Source organism: Panthera leo, chromosome B1 (genome assembly GCF_018350215.1).
Source record: "Panthera leo isolate Ple1 chromosome B1, P.leo_Ple1_pat1.1, whole genome shotgun sequence".
NCBI classification, from domain to species: domain Eukaryota; kingdom Metazoa; phylum Chordata; class Mammalia; order Carnivora; family Felidae; genus Panthera; species Panthera leo.
In genome coordinates, this window is record NC_056682.1 from 68,569,201 (window position 1) to 68,586,898 (window position 17,698).

At 34.1% G+C, this 17,698-nt stretch overlaps 1 protein-coding gene across 9 annotated transcripts in view; it reads right to left on the reverse strand.

Annotated features, from left to right (window-relative positions):
• The window catches only part of RAPGEF2 (Rap guanine nucleotide exchange factor 2), a 252,858-nt gene that overhangs the window by 40,551 nt on the left and 194,609 nt on the right, over nt 1-17,698 (reverse strand). For all 9 annotated transcript variants that reach the window (XM_042935155.1, XM_042935159.1, XM_042935162.1 and 6 more), the window contains 2 exons: nt 11,271-11,402; nt 474-651 (listed from right to left, as the gene is read on the reverse strand). In XM_042935155.1, the coding sequence (XP_042791089.1) occupies nt 474-651; nt 11,271-11,402 (310 nt within the window). The remainder of the gene's footprint in view (nt 1-473; nt 652-11,270; nt 11,403-17,698) is intronic.

Consider the following 17,698-nt stretch of genomic DNA (forward strand, 5'->3'; position numbering starts at 1 on the left):
GTCTAAACCCCCCGCAGCTCATATACTACTAAGTTTTCCACTCAGTCCCATCTTCAGATGGAACCAGAGTAAAAGCAAAGTCATTTACATGGCAATTTTACCAGTTGTCATTGACTGATATTTACATACAGAAAACGTGAGCTTAATAGGAATAGTGCTCACAAGAAAAATAATAGGAATAACATTATATGGAAGACTACTTTTTTCTTTTTTTTTTGTCATAAAGTAAGCTGAGAAGGGGCTCATGTGGTAGAGTTTTATGAGAAGTTTTATCATTTGTAGACTTCAGAACATAATGATTGAATAAAATTGATTCTTTAAACTTTTTTTCGACAAATGCTACTGCTTATGCAAGGGAGAATTATAAATTAATGACTTTTTAAAGCCTACTATTCTTGGGCTCTATTTTATCAGGCCATTTTACTCTAAATATTTTAAATTGCTCTTAAATTCATCTTCTTATCCAAACTTACCAATGTCATCATCTGTCCTGTCAATTGGATCCTTCTCTAGGCAGTCTCTCACAATGTCCCTGCTCATCAGAGGATCTGATGCCCTCTCAATGTCTTCTTCATCATCATCGTCCTCAGAATCCACTGCTGTTTCTGGCAACCCACTCAGGTCCATATCACCAGCCTCGCTTTCTGTGGCCTTAAAACAGACCAAAATAATTTTTAAAAATTATTTTAAGCAAGTCTTTTTGTACCCAAAAGAAATAAGAGCAAGTCTAGTTTGAAATATTAAAATTTTAGTATATTGATTTGTCTGTAACTAAGCATGTATTCAATATCAACAAATATTTATGCACTAGGCACTATGTAAGAAGAATCACTTATAGAAAACAGGAGTGATTTAATCTCCTATTAAACTTTTAGTTGGGATTAATGATCTTATCTCAAAAATTCTGATTTCTTATCTGAGCTGTCATATGCTCCTGAAACAGTAGAATAAAGAAGAAAAAGACACTGTTTGTTTTCACTCCATTTTTCAAAGAGAATGGCTTAAGCTAAGAGCCTAAGGGTAATAACTGATTCTGAGCAATTCCTTCTCCAAAAGAACAGGTGTGGATTTATTAATGCCAAGAAGACTCAACAACTTCTTTCCTATTAGGTGGTCTTTATGGAAAAGTGAAGCATAAATCAAAGATAACTTTATAAGTATGTGAACAAAACATTAACATTTACTTTGATTATACCAATGTCCACTCTCCAATTATAAATCACCAAAAAATATTAAAAGACCATATGCCTACAAGTAACACATTCTTCATTCCTCAACAAGGTGACCTTATCACCAATCAAATTTCAAGTAATCAAGTACTTAAATGTTAGTCATTAGAGTCACGAACTTCAAAATGATCTTTTCTCCTGGGCTATCTCAAGGCTAGGACAGCTATCCTATTCAGGTCATTCTATAGCCTGCTGTGATTATCATCTCCACAATATATATGAATGTTATCATATCAACCTTACTTGACATTATACCCAAAATTTACTAACTGCTTAAGCTATGAAAGTCTTGAACATCACGTTTTGCCAGATAAAATATTAAACTCTTAAAAAGTCTGTTATAAAACCATGAACTTCCTAGAAAACATGTATTATAAAGTTCACTAACTTCAAATAACTTGTAGTTCACGTGGTTTTCAAAGACATTAAAGGCCGTCTTATTTTTAAGAATAGGCAAAAACATTTATTAAAAGTGAAAGATAAAAATATAAACTGCTGAACTTCCTCCTCCTCCTCATCCAACACCCAATATTTACAGTGTGCCAGGAACTGCTCTGTTTTATATGTATTAACTCATTTAATCTTCAAATCTATCCTATGAAGTGTTATTACTGACTTTTATTATTCTTCAAACATTCTCGTAAGGGGAAATTATTGCAGAATCAAGATTAGAACCTTGGGGGGCACCTGGGTGGCTCAGTCAGTTAAGTGTCTGACTTCGGCTCAGGGAGTGATCTCATGGTTCGTGAGCTCGAGCCCTGCATCTGGCTCTGCGCTGACAGGCAGAGCCCACTTTGTATCCTCCGTCTCCCTGTCTCTCTGCCCTTCCCCTGCTTGCACAGCGCTCTCTCTCTCTCAAAAATAAATAAACATTAAAAAAAAAAAAAAAGATTAGAACCTAGGAATTCTGTCTCTACAGTCTTAACCACAACCTAATCTATCTCTTTACAACAGATATTACATATGAATGTGGCTTATATAGGGATCTATACTTTTTTTTTTAATTTAACTGGGTATTTATTTATTTATTTTTTTTAATTTTATTTTTTTTAATTTTTTTTTAACGTTTATTTATTTTTGAGACAGAGAGAGACAGAGAATTAACAGGGGAGGGTCAGAGAGAGAGGGAGACACAGAATCCGAAACAGGCTCCAGGCTCTGAGCTGTCAGCACAGAGCCCGACGCGGGGCTCGAACTCACGGACCGTGAGATCATGACCTGAGCTGAAGTCGGACGCTTAGCCGACTGAGCCACCCAGGCGCCCCATTAACTGGGTATTTAAAGAAAAATTTTATCATTCTTATCAAAGTTTTACCTTTCTCAAGTCTTGGTTTATACTGCAGAACATAACATTTAATCCCACCTTTGAAGCAATACAAACAGGTATTAATATTTTATAAGTTTAACAAAATAATTTTAATGACATTTTTAGTTCTTTAGGTACAATTTCCTAAACTAAAATACATACGTTCTAAAAAAAAAAATTAAGGGGAAAATAATAAAGAATACTTAATGAAGACAGAATAATTAAAAATGGAAAACCTAATATCTACAAAAGCTCTTTAAATAACGGCCTTAGTAAATACTACTGCTTGGGTTAAGACCATTATCAGCAGAGCAGTGGGAGAGCAGTAAGGCCTTGTAGGCTTGCGGTTTTCAAGTAGTCGATAAAACATATGTAGCAGTTATTTTACTTTTAGTTAAATTAACACTTCACTGGAGCCTTCGTGGCATTTGATATTTCCTCAGTTTGTTCATTTTCTTGATATCCTTTAAAAAATGAAAATAATCTCTTAAGAACTGTGTTCAGAATACAATATATGTCATCACTTTTGATTTCAGTAAATCATAGAGCTTTTGGCATCGTTCTGAGACTATTACTAGTTTTTGGGGGGTTTTTTTGAGACTATTACTACTTAGCTATAATATACATCTACATCTATATTAGGCTATCCATGTGGAAGGGAAATTAATTTAGGACAGGAATTATCTGCCTAACTGAATTAACTGTGGCACACTCAGAAACACATCTCCTAATTTAAATTCAGAATTCACAGAATTGTCTCTAGATTCTAGAATGAAACGGAAGTAGAACTTGACATGATGTATTATGCCAAGCCTGTGATCAGAGAAATTAGGCCAATACTGTTATTATCACAGCCTTATTTCTGAAGTCTAGAAATGTGACAATTTGCTAATGTTTGCTATGTTTACATTTTCACCCCAGTTTCACCTTAACATTGAAGATTATTATTCATCATCTTATATTTTCAAATATACAATCAGCCCTCTGTATGTACATTCTTTAATATTAGCTGAAATTGAAGAAGGGACTACTAGAGACAGAAATAAAAAATAAAAATAAAAAACTTCTAAATAATATAGTTATATAGCTTATAGTGTTTCTTTAAATTTTAAACATCTAAAATACAGTAAGAGATACAAAATATATTTTGTAACATGCCAAAGAAATCATTACTGTCATTTAAATGAATTATATGTAAGTGCTAAATAAAACAAAAAGACTCCTTCTTCTTTTTTTTTTTTTTTTTAATAAAGTAAGCTCTAAGCCCAACATGGGGCTTGAACTCAAGAACCCCATGCTCAATTGACTAAGCCAGCCAGGTGTCCCAGAACAAAAAGCCTTTTAAATCTGAATTGGATTAATCTCTCCACAACTGAACCTTCCACCCCATTTGTGTTAACGATCATTAGTTGTTTTCTATCTCTGTTATGTGTATTCCATTCTTAAATCATTCATGAAATAACCCTCACTAAACCAGTAACTTAGATTATTTTTCTAAATAAATATCCATTATATTTTAAAACACTACAGAATTCCTTTATTTATTTATTTATTTATTTATTTTATTATTATTATTATTTATTTTTTTTTTTTTAGTGAGCTGTAGGCCCAACATGGGCTTGAACTCACAACGCTGAGATCAAGAGTTGGAGGCTCTACTGACTGAGCCAGGCAGGTGCCCTTCCAGAATTTCTTTTAATAATAAATTTTAAATAGAACTTGATAACAATTTTTTAAGGAGTCTACTAATGCCATAATACTACTGCTTCATGAACAATAAAACTTTTGGAGACTGGAGTGAAATGTTTACTGAACAAACACCAACTGGTCTACAGGAGAAGTGTACTAAACTTAGGAGGAGTGCCTAGAACCCAGTAGTTACTGAATTTACATTTGCTAAATAAACAAACTCAGGGTTTAGTAATTCAGATCTCAGCTCTACCATTTATTATGTGACTTTAGCAAAATTACTTAACCTCTATGACCCCAGTGTTATCTGTAGAGTTATATCCTCCCACTCATACCACTGTTCTTGGATCGAATAAGGGGAAAGAAAAGAATGCCAATTACAGGCCACATCAAAAGACAGTCCCTTCCTCAAGGGAACACATTTTTTTATATCAGCATTTGTGTATCTTTACCTCTCCCCATCTCACCAGTGAAGCTTACGCACAATTTGTACCGGCAGAATTTGTCAAAAAACCAAAGCTCTGTTAAATAATGCAACCCCTTACTTACTGTAAAAAAAACTGTCACTCAGACTAATTGCAACCATTTAATTCTGGCTAAATAGCTCATACAACAATTATAAGAATAGTGATCCTATACTGAATGACTACCATACACATAAAAATCTTCACATCAATTCAGCAAATTAGGATTATTACCCCTGCTTTTCAGATGAGAAAACACTAGGAAAATCAAATAAACTGTTCAATGCAAACAAAACCAAACCTAGTAATTGTGTTAGGTCTTAAACTCAGGTCTGACGAATACAAACTACTAAATGATTTGCACTATAATACTTTGCCCAGTTTTCTCAATAGACTATCTTCATAAAGAAAATCACTAAATCATTAATCATCAGGGAAATGCAAATAAAAACCACAATGAAATATCACCTTATACCTGTCAGAATAGCTAGAATCACAAAGACAACAACAAAACAAAACAAAACAAAACAAAACAAAACAAAACAAAACCACAAGTGCTGACAAGGATGTGGAGAAAAAGGAACGCTTATGCACTGTTGGTGAGAATGTAAATTGGTACAGCCACTGTGCAAAACAGGATAGAGGTTTCTTAACAAATTAAAAATAGAAATACTATATGATGCAATAATTCTACTGGGTATTTACCCAAAGAAAAATGAAAACATTAATCTAACGGGATATGTACCCCATGTTTATTGCAGCACTATTTACAACAGCCAAGATATGGAAGCAATCCAAGTGTATATCGATAGATAAGTGGATAAAGATGTGGTGTACACACACACGCATGCACACGCACACAAGATTATTATTCAGCCATAAAAAGGAATGAGATCTTGCCATTTGCAACAACGTGGGTGGACCTAGAGGGTTAAGTGAAAGGACCCAGACCTAAGTGAAGTAAGTCAGAGAAAGACAAATACCGCATCATTTCACTTATATGTGGATCTAAAAAAACAAACAAAAACATTGAATAAACAAACCAAAAGTAGAAACAGACCTATAAAACCAGAGAACAAACTAGCGGCTGCCAGCGGAAAGGGTGGTGGGAGGAATGGGGAAAAATGGGTGAAGGGGAGGCTTCCAGTTACGAAATGAATGGGTTATGAGAATAAGCTACATCATAGGGAATACAGTCAATAGTACTATAATAACTTTATAGAGTGAAAGATGGTAGTTATGCTAGTGGTGTGCATAGCACAACTTATTGATTTGTCCAATCGCTATGTTATCCACCTGAAACCAATGTAACACCGTGTCAACTCTACCAAAAATACAGTTAAAATATAACAAAGCAATGAAATGTTTTCTGCTTTGCTAAGTCACAACACATAAAATTTTAAATAAATATATTTGTATATACACATAAACAAAACATTTGCTACTTTATAGCTTCCTCCAAACCGTATTACAAGATTAATGCTAGTCTTTAAACCCTTTTATTCTAGATAAAGATAGGCACACAGGCACTTTATAGTTTAAAAGTATCTGATTATATTTGTCTCAGGAACAAGAAGAAAGGCTTACATAATTCAGTCAGGCAAATAACTCCTGTCCTAAATTAATTTACTTTCCACATGTATAGCCTAATATAGATTTGGATGTACATTATAGTTAAATAGTAATATTCTCAAAAAAACTAGTAATAGTCTCAGATCAATGCCAAAAGCTCTGTGATTTACTGAAATCAAAAGCGATTTCATATATTATATAAAGGATATCAAGAAAATGACAAACTTGAGGAAATATCAAATGCCATGAAGGCTCCAGTGAAGTGTTAATTTAACTAAAATAAAAATAACTTCTACATGTTTTATCGAGTACTTAAAAACCATTTACGAAAAAAAAGTTTTTGCTTATGAAGTATACAGGCATATCCCATTTTTAAAAGGTTTGCTTAGTAATCATTCTTGATGTAAATAAATTTCGTGCAGAATTCAAACGTACATACACATAGCACCTAAGTCAGACCCCGATATAAATTTAGGCTAGTAGAAGGCTATATTGAATGCTAATGCTGATGATAATTTAACCAAGACAAGTAAGTAGGAACTATCTAGAAAACCAGTAAAACCTTGGTTTGCGAACATAATTCATATTCTGGAAACATGCTTGTAACCCAAAGCACTCATATATATCAAAGCGACTTTCAAGAACCATTGGCCCAGTTGTGATCATGTGACATTCGACATCACGTACTACTCATATTGCAATACATCGCTCATTTATCAAGTTAAAATTTATTAGAAATGTTTGCTTGTCTTGTAGAACACTTGCACAAGTTACTCACAATCCAAGTTTTCACTGTATATGTAGAACGTATGAAAATATTTGGAAATAAGTATAATGCTTGCACTAAGTCTAGCCCGTGTATTATAATTTATGCTGCTCCTAATTTCGCACATCAATTTATTTAATTTCAATATAGACTTTAAAATACATTTATGCCTAAAAGACAGGAACAGTTTTACAACATTTAGTATAAATTGTTAGGTTTCTTTCCAAAAATTATAATTTAAAAAAAATTTTTTTTTAATGTTTATTTTTGAGAGAGACAGAGACAGTATGTGAGTGGGTTAGGGGAAGAGAGAGGGAGACACAGAATTTGAAGCGGGCTCCAGGCTCCAAGCTGTCAGAACAGCGCTGGACACGGGGCTCGAACTCACGAGCTGTGAGATCATGACCCGAGCTGAAGTCGGATGCTCAACTGACTGAGCCACCCGGTGCCCCTTCAAAAATTATAATTTTAACAGGTGTAAGAATGTCCATCTGTAAACATTTATTATAAGTAAGAAAGCCTGTGCTAATTTGACAGGAAAATAGTATATTTAATCCTCATACACTCAATTACTAATAGGTTTTAAAGATTTTACTTAAGGTACAGGTATCTGCATGTACTCTTTTGCAAATTACCTCCTCTTGCCCTTTGAATATTGTTTTATGGTGAGCCAAGTATTTTTCTTATTAATTTGCCTACATGAGTTATGGTCTGACTTTAAATCTTTGTCTCTCAAGTGATCTTTTAACTATTGAATTATTTTGATTGTTATACTGTAAGAGTTTGCTAACTCTTTGGTTGATATGGAATTTAGTCTTAATAATGATATAGAGTGAGGCTATAAAGTGACCCAGCCCACCCCAAAGATCATTTATTGAATAATCCATCACATTCTTCACTGATGTGTGAGGATTCCTGTTGCTTATTACATCCTTCCACATGAATTCCATTTTACTTGAACTCTCTGTTCTATTGATCTATTTTTGAACAACTATTTCCAGTCCACCAAACCACTGCTCTGATAATCACACTATGTAGCCAAGATCTTATGGCTAGAATTGCACTGTCTCATATCCCCAACTTAGGCATTCTGTTTTCTACTGCCAAAAAACTCCTACTTTTCAATTGCTTCCATCTGTTTCAAAGATAACCGTTTTTCAACTCAAGCATGATCTTTAGTCTTCAAGACTCTACTACCTTCTATGTCTAGTTTTCCCACCTTCAGCTTATAAAACCTAGTCCAATATTTAAATCACATTCATTTGGCATATCTTTACTGAATGCCCACAGTTTCCTGGTTCTAGAGAGCAAATGGAGACAAGACAGAAATTCCCTATCTTCTTGAAGCTGTCATTTTAGTAAGCAGACAGAACAGAGAAAGCAATAATCATTTGGGGAAAAAAAGTCTAAATAAAAGGAATAGCCAGGAAAGGAACCAAAATGCAAGACCTACTTTTCAGACAGTAATAAGCAAAGAACTCTCTGAGAAGATGGTACTTGAAAACGAAGCAGAAAAGGATCAAGCTAGGAGAAAACATTCCAGGCAGAAGGCATGCAAAAACAAAGCTCAGCAGTTAAAAGAGGTTGGCATGTTGCTCCATCCGTCTTTGTGATACACTCATTTAACAAAACTCCAGGCCTGGGTGCAGCCAAATCTCTGCTTTCTTTGTGCTTGCTGTAGAAAAAAAAAATACTTAATAGGGCAGAGGGAAGTCACTCTGTATTTGAGGGCACCCTCTCAACTGAGCTTCCATTACTCTAGTCAATTTGCTCTCCTACTCTCTCAAGCATCTATTTCAAAACTTCTCTCTCCTTAAAACTCTCGACCAGCTAACTCTCCCACTCTCAACAAATGAACTCAACTTCTTCAGAGGGAAAAACTGAAGTCATCAGAGAAATGCCCTCAACTCTCAAACTCCCCAATCCAAACCCACCACAATAATATGTACCTGTAGAAACAGAGGAAGGCTTCTCTTCGTAAAGCTAGTTATTCCACTTTGCTTTTGAATTCCTCTCCTCCTATCCTGTTAGAAAAATTATTCTACCTTTTTCTCTCTGGCATACAGCATTCAATTTCAACCTGTGTCCATCTTGTAAGCATTTATACTCACTTGAACATGACAACTTTCTGACTTAGGAGAAACTTCTCCTAGGTCAGAATTATACAGAGATTAAATGGACTGCCATGGGAGATAGTTGTCCATCCCTGGAAATGTTCCAGAATAAACTGTTTGCTTCACTGACAGAAAAGCAGTAGAGGACTCAAATATAAGACTGGTCACTGAACCAAGTGCATCTGTCAGATTTCTTCTCACCTTAAGAATTTCTGATTTAAAGATAATGGAAATGGTCTATTTGGGGATCTCTATTAAATGTTAAGTTTAATATAGCTAATAACAAAACCTTAGGTACACCTTTGGATTCTTCCTTTTGAAGGATATAAACTTAACAGGCTACATGTCTGCTATCAAATTTGAAGTGGATAGCCTTGAAACTCAACTAAAATCAATCAAAGTACACAGAGACCCTCTATTTCATCTATACCCCTAGATAAAGTCAGACTGCAGGCAGACCATGTCAGAGCAATCTGGAGTTCTCGCCCACAGTCTGGATTCTCAGATTCTGTACCGTCAAGAATTTCCTCATGAACTTATCCTAGCCTACTCAAGGGTTAAACACGTAAAGCCAGAATTCCAGTCAGAATATGCCTCAATAAATTCTATGAACCACTTACTTCATTCTTACTATAAATTTGCCTTCTAGGAGTTCCACTTAGGTTTGTATAGAGTTGACAGCAATGGTAACTGCTACCACCTCAAGCTGTGTTTCCACTGCAGATCTTTAACGAGTATAATCACCCCACAGTTTAGAAGACAGGGGCTCCATCATGATATTCCAGTTACTACAAAGCACAGCTTTTAGGAATACCATTCATTGCCTTAGAATAAGGGATACTCGAGTAAACATTAAAAAAAAATCAACTTCTAAAAATTGGTAGTACTGGCAGGCGGAGGAAGGAGAGCAAATTTACCCATATCTAGCACCTTCTCCTCCTCTAACATCTGAAAATGTGATTCCTTCCTAAAAATTGTATTATAAGTTAACAATGCAAAGTATCTATCTTTGCATTTGATATTGTATCAAAATTATCTTAAAGAGCCAGATAATATTTCTAATTGCAAAATAATAAATTTTTATTCAGCCAAGAATCTGCAAATAATTGCATTTGTGGCTATTATTAGTAAGCTCTCTACAATACCCTTGAATTATAGAAAAGTGTGTACCTATTACTTCCTTGAAATAAAATTAATTTTCTAAGATCTACTAAATTTAGAACTTAAATATGTTTTACCCTGATAGTATTCTAATTGTTTAATTATTGTTAGTATTTTTTTTTAAATAGAAACTTAGCACTGCCTGAATATTTCAATGATCTTGAAACACTATAATGTTTCTGAAGAAAGGTACCTCTATGGTCATCTCATATCACAATTCCTATGAAGTCAAGAATTATACTTTGGAAACTGAATACTATGTTGTTGTTTGAAACCATCTAAAAGTACATATTAGTAGTATGTATTTAAAGATCTCCCCACAGATGGGCGTGCCTTTTTTTGCATATTTTAGCCACTTTTCCAAAATTTGCATATTCTAAGCCAATGAACTATTCCTCAACAATTAAAATTATTTTGCTTTTAAAACACCTTTGGAATTCCATGGTTCTGGTTTCTTTTCTATCCATCAGTATCATAAGAATTTATTTTAAACACATAACTAAACCTATACCTAATTTAAAAATGCAACAAAAAGAATCTAATGATCCAATAATAATAATCTCTTCCTCGTCATACTGAAGACTTTAATAAGAAAAACTTACTATGTAGTATAATTCTGCAGTTTTCCCCCAGAGTTTTAGTCAAGAAAGAGTCCTAAACCTAATATGTCTATAGTGAAATTTATAAAATACTTGAAGTCCAGAGAAACATCTCCAATGTAACCACTCCATTTAAAATCCTGATAACTGGTAATAGCAGAGGCAAATACAGTTAGACAGTAGTTCTATTTCCCCCAAACAGACATACTATATGTCTCTGTGAAGCACAAACATTAACATTAACATATGTACCTAAAAGTACACATGATATAACACACATATATTTACTTTATAGATCCTATCAATTAAGAATCAAAACTCCTTGGAATACATAAAAATGAAACAAATGACAAGAAAAAGACCTTCTTACCTGATAGATATCAGAAAGACTGCTGCTTCCAGAATCACTAGTGATACTACATCCTGAATGGCTAGAAGAAACGTGCGTCACCTGTGGGTGGAGACTATCAGTAAGGTGTAGTTTTGTGAAATCTGCAGGAAGCTATGGAAGGAGCAGGAGAAACAGGATTACAATTTGAATCAAGAACGCTTAAGAAGACATTGAAACATTTTATTAAACACTACTCCATACCATTTACCCAAAAGTACTAGGGAAGATCCTTCATTTTTCAAGTTCACAAAATATTAAATATTGTCCCTATTTATCAAAAATCACAAAATACGTTTTTAAAGTTTACGGACATTCAATGAACGCTAATACTAAATTCAATGCTTAAAGAGGTAGATTTGGCAGTTAAGATTAACTTGGATGAGCATTTAATTCAATGACAACTTTCAAATTATATACTATTGAGCAAATTAATCTACTACTATTTGGTAGCCACTATAAACACAACTTTGTAGCAAGAAATAGCTTAAACAAGAAAACAGATTTGAGGTTCTTATATGCCTAAATAATATTTACAAGTAAAAAAAAAAAACAGCATCTTAGAATTGACAAAATGTTTTCCTATATAAATAACTGTGCTAGGCTCTATGAAAAAACAGAATAGGATGCCTTCAAAGAACTTAGAGTTGAGAAAGCTATGGACAACATTTACCAATCTACACACATACACTTAAATATCAATTTTCTATCTGTTCAGTTTAAACCCTAAATGAAATAGCTTCTGTTGAACAGATTCACTAAGCATCCCTCAAGTGCTTCCCTCACTCTCCCATATAACAGAGAAAAGGTATTGAGAAAGAAAACATCCATTCATTTGCCCATTCAACAAACATTTGCCGAGCCTTTTTCCTCCTACTATGTGCTAAGAATGAGACACTAAGAAAACACTGCCCTTAAGAATCTTACACTCTTGTAAGTTATTATCAGTTCTTTTGAATTAAAAAGGGGTATTATTTATAATATCCCACTTATTATACGATTGGCCAGTAATACACGTGACATTTCAAAATATATGCTTATATCATGCAATATTCGTAACATTCTTTCCTTTCTACATATTAATCCTATTTAGCTGTTGAATAAAAATGAAGAATGTTAAAATACAACTTAAGAGTTTATCTTAGCAACATTCCTTTCTCTCCTTTGATTCTCATCCCTTCTCCCCTTTCCAAAAACAAGATGCCATTCCATAGATTAGAATAAGTTTCCTAAGGGAGGTGATTCATTTGTATGGCAATAACCAATGAATTGTAATACCTCAAAGTTCCAAACAAAGAGGCAAAATGTACTTATATCCCACTATCATTCAGATCTGACTTAATAAACAGGTTATGATATTTAATAATATTAAATACAGGCTGTGCAGAATATTTTGACTTGGTCAAGATATTAAAAAAAGACTTAAAGATAAATGTATTAGGAGGCATAAGATTAGATGGCAAATAAATGGACAAAAAACATGTATGTTGGAGGAGCTCAGAGAAGTGAGATGTATTTAAATGGGTGAGATCATTGCAAACATGACATATCTCACTAAGTGTTGTTATTTAAAAACCTGATGATTGAAGATGCTCTGAAATATTAGATAAAATTTAGGAGAATAACAATTCCTCTACAAGGAATAGATAGGTGGGTAACTCTAAATTAAGAGTTTATATATATTTATTCACAAGGTAGAACAGTGAAATATTTGCAGGACTTCTACAGGAACAATTTGGAGACAGAAATCTCCCGAGATGTACTAATGACTATGATTTTGCATGTTGCTAAGTGATAGATATCACATATTAAAATAATGTGCCCAAAACCAGGATAAATACTCTTCATCATCCCAGCTACAGTTCCATTATATCAGTCACTCACTGCAGAAGGCAACTGGGGAAACAGTACTCAATGGCTCACTGATTTTAAAAGGCATAATAAATTGATACATATAATTACAGAACAGTAAACTGATTTCTATTGATTATCTTTTATAGATGTGACTCAGGTTGACATGTACCACATAGGGTGATTTTTAAAATTAACTTAAATATGTCAAATGAAGACATCATTAATGAATTTTTATTCACTAGACACTTATTTATTCAAGCCTCAAAGGCCTCTCTTCTCTTCAGTATGCATGAGCTCATGGTCATCTTTGCTGAGAATTCATTGTATGGAAAGCATTAGGAGCTACAGAGCTCTCCATCTAATAGAACACACATGGATCCAGCCTCTATGTACCACGATCTATTCACCTATGCTAGCTGACAACAGCAGATACCAGAATTAGATGGCTATGCTAGGCTAAGGACCATAAAGACTGTTTAAAAAGCAAAAAAAGAAATATTTTCACTCTGAAGGATTCAATTCTATTCTATATATAAATACTTACTGAGTATGTGTTATGTCATACTATTAGGCCCAAGGAATATGGAGGTGAATATGGCATTCCCAATTCTAAACGTAACTAACTTCTACTACCCAAAATGTCATTGAAATAGGGGTTACCCATAATAGAAAAATGAATCATACATATTTTTTAAACACGGCTTTTATCTCCCTCCCTCAACCTGTATTTTTTGCAGAACGGCATGAAATAATGTTATGTTAAACTCAGAGTAAATGCATACACAATTTACTATTAACTGAACATTTCTTTATATTAGAACAGATGCCATACTTAGGAAGGCTTTAAATTTTTTCCCACAGATTGGGAGAATAGTATCATGATTAAATTTCACTGATGGTACACCTCGGCCAGTTACAGAATGGGAGAAGATGTGGAAGTTGATCCCATAGACAGAGAGTCTGAACTGCACTGACGTGACCCAGCTGGCCACAACACCCTAAAAGAATAGAGACCTGAGCCCATGGCTGGGGGAAATGGGTCTTTAAGAGGCAAATGAACCACATGGGCTGGGAGTCAGGGGACAAACACTGTTACACGGAGCCACGTTTAAACTTGAGGTCAACAAGGGTAGCACAGAATCCCTAGGGAGACAGTAACCCATAGTATGAGTAAAATACACCAATAAAAGGGGTATGACATGCCAAAGACAAGATTCATTTACTCCAAACCTTTCTAGGTTTGACCCGGTGCCTATTTAAATTATTATCAGTGTCATTTTTAATTAAATTTCAGATTAAAATGGGGCTGTGAATTATCTTGTGACTCTAGCCACCATTTATAACAGAAACTGTATAAAATAAGAGAAATTTTTGAAGTTGGGACTATATACAGCAATCACCTGAATAATATTAGATATTAATTAAATTAAAGGGGAAATAAATGCATTTTATACATTTTGATCTTAATACCAATATATTTCACAATTTATTTAAAATTTAAAGAAGCCTCAAATTATTTTTATATTTGAAATTTTTAATATTTGATATAGGAATATATTACTCCTCAAATTTTTCCTGAATCAAAGCAACATATATTCCTAAAAATAGGAATAGTTGTGGGGCACAACTGCAATAAACTACTGTTAGGCAAAATGACTGAATCATAGTTTAATCACAAACACTATTAACTACATAAGAAACATAGGGTAATATTAAAATCAGATACTTAAATAAAGTGAGCATAAGCAAAATCATAGTTTAATAAAATCTGGGTATCAATTACAAAGTAACTTGTTTCTCTTTTGGGGAGAAACAGGGATGTCACAACAATTAGCTGTAAATAAGTACTATACAAAAGACATAAGTCTCATATATGAACAGGCATTTGATGATAGCCTTTGATTTATTAATCAGTCTAATGATTGGCATTGATATAATGACTTCTAATTTTACCAGTTAATAAATGAACTGTTTTGAACATAAATGCAATGAGTTTGAGTGCCTTGAAGAGTCTGACACGAATAAGTAAATACTTTGTTGAAATGGTAGAAGTGGTTGTAACGTAGGAGAGGCTAAGATGGCTGCCTTCTTCCCTTTCCTCCCTACTAAACACTTCTTTATGTTCATGTTTTCAAGCTCTACCAGGAAGAGCGGGTGTATCACTGGACAAGTAATGGAAATGTAAGAGTTTCCTATTTCATAATGATTATTAGCCTAGGTTTGCTGAGAAATCCAATAGTTAAAAAAGAATGAAAAACTAAAAACAAAAAAATACTGCCACCAACATTTGAAATTTTATAACTGAAAAATTTCCCAACTAACCTTAGAATCACTTTATTTCAAGAAATCGTTACACAAGGATTGGGGTGATTGTTGGGATCTGTGCAATCTTCCCTGGCAGTTTACTTTGAGTAACGCTTTGAAGGTAAATTAAATATACTCAGTCACTAAAAACTAACTCTACATTGAGATGTATTACTAAGAATTTACCCAAATGAATACTGTTTTCCTCCTATCATCACTGAAGTTTTGTAAGTATTCTTCATGCTCATGTTTTCGAGCTCTGCAAGGAAGAGTTGGTGTGCTAACTGGACACACTGACTATTTTTCTCAGAGATGTTAATGAAAATACAGTCTCCTATATTTTCTACTCATTCATCACTTATTGGAAACCTGTGTTGTGAGGAGTAAATGAATGGCTGGGCACAAAGCATTTAGGTTAGGGTCTGGCACATAGAAATCACTATAGAAGTGTGTTAGCTATAATTACCACATGCAGATGCTGTGTAAGAAACAGGTCCTTTCCAGCTCCAGAATTCCTGTAGCTGAAATCTAACACTAGATACCAGTGGGTTATTGAGCTACTACCTGAGAGGGCTTTCGTGGTCAAAATCATCCAGCCACAAACACTATTCCCTTATCCACTTTAGAATTCAAGTTGTGCTTTAAAAGCAATTCCTATTCTCTGTGTCTGTACACATGTACGTACACACACACGTACACACACACACACACACACACACACACACACACACCCTGTATTTCTTTTACCACTTATCTTTTCAGTTACTACTAGTCCTGACACTCTCTGACCTGTTTCTACATACAGCTTGAATAAGCAGGAATATTATTTATAGTTTATTTTAAAGGACACTGTATAATATGGTTTTGACTTTTACATCTCTCAATCATAATATTTCTTTAAGAACTCCAGATAAGGGAAACATTTGGACTCCTGAATATTATTCATCAGAAATAATTTTTGCAGGGACACCTGGGTGGCTCAGTTAAGCGTCCGACTTCAGCTCAGGTCATTATCTCACAGTTCATGGGTTTGAGCCTTACGTCAGGCTCTGTGCTGACAGCTTACAGCCTGGAGCCCACTTTGGATTCTGTGTCCTTCTCTCTCTGCCTCTCCCCCCTGCTTATACTCTGTCTCTGTCTCTCTCTCAAAACTAAATGAACATTAAAAATTTTTTTAATTAAAAAATAATAATTTTTGCACAGTGCCTGGATGGCTCAGCCAGCTAGGCGTCCAACTCTTGGGTTTGGCTCAGGTCATAATCTCACAGTTCATGAGATTGAGCCCTGCATCAGACTCCCTGCTGACAGCACAGAGCCTGCTTGGGATTCTCTCTCTCCCTATCTCTCTCTCTGCCCCTTCCCTGCTCATGCTTGCTCACTCACTTGTGCTAAGTAAATAAACTTTTTTAAAAAAGTAATTTTTACTTCCCTTATACTGCCTTATGATACACTAGATTCAATACTTATTCTTGATTACATCATCCATCAGTATTCCACAAAGAGAAAGATGTTTGCACAATATACAATTTCTTTTGTTCATAAACGTAAAGGCAAGAGAGTTTCCCCCAAAGTGTCATAAGATAATTTAATAAACTGATAGATCTAATTATATTTCTCATTAAAACACATGGAGACATGTTTTAATGTTGATATGACTATGTTTTACAGGAATGGGTCTACAAAAATTTGCTTTGTATCTACTGGAGAAACCTGACAAAAATTAATAATTTGTAAGAACATTCTCCCAGCCTCCTGTCAGGCTCAAAAGATATAAGCCTCATGTCAGACACATATGGAGTAATCATCTATTCAACCTCCTCCTAAGTCAGGCAACTTTGAACAAATTAATTAACTACTGTATACCTTAGTTTCTTCCATCAAAAGAATGTAACATAGTACAATGACTAAATGAAATTATCATTGTGACCTATAGAATCTACCTTACTGATGCCTCTCTCTTCCTTTTCATTCCCTCTGTCATTTTCCAGTCAAGGTTCTCCATCACCTTAGGTCACATATTTTTCAAATTGAATGAAAACAAACAAACAAAAAAAAACTAACTTATTTTTGACAGTGTCATACCTAACACTACCATTATAGTTTACTTATTATATATATATTCTCCCAAGTATGTTCATATGGAAGAACTCACTGGTTAGAATTCTGTACTAAATTTTATAAAGTAAATAACCTCATTACATGATATGCTTATAGCCCAATTACTTTTATAAACAAATTTTCATAGCTAAGAA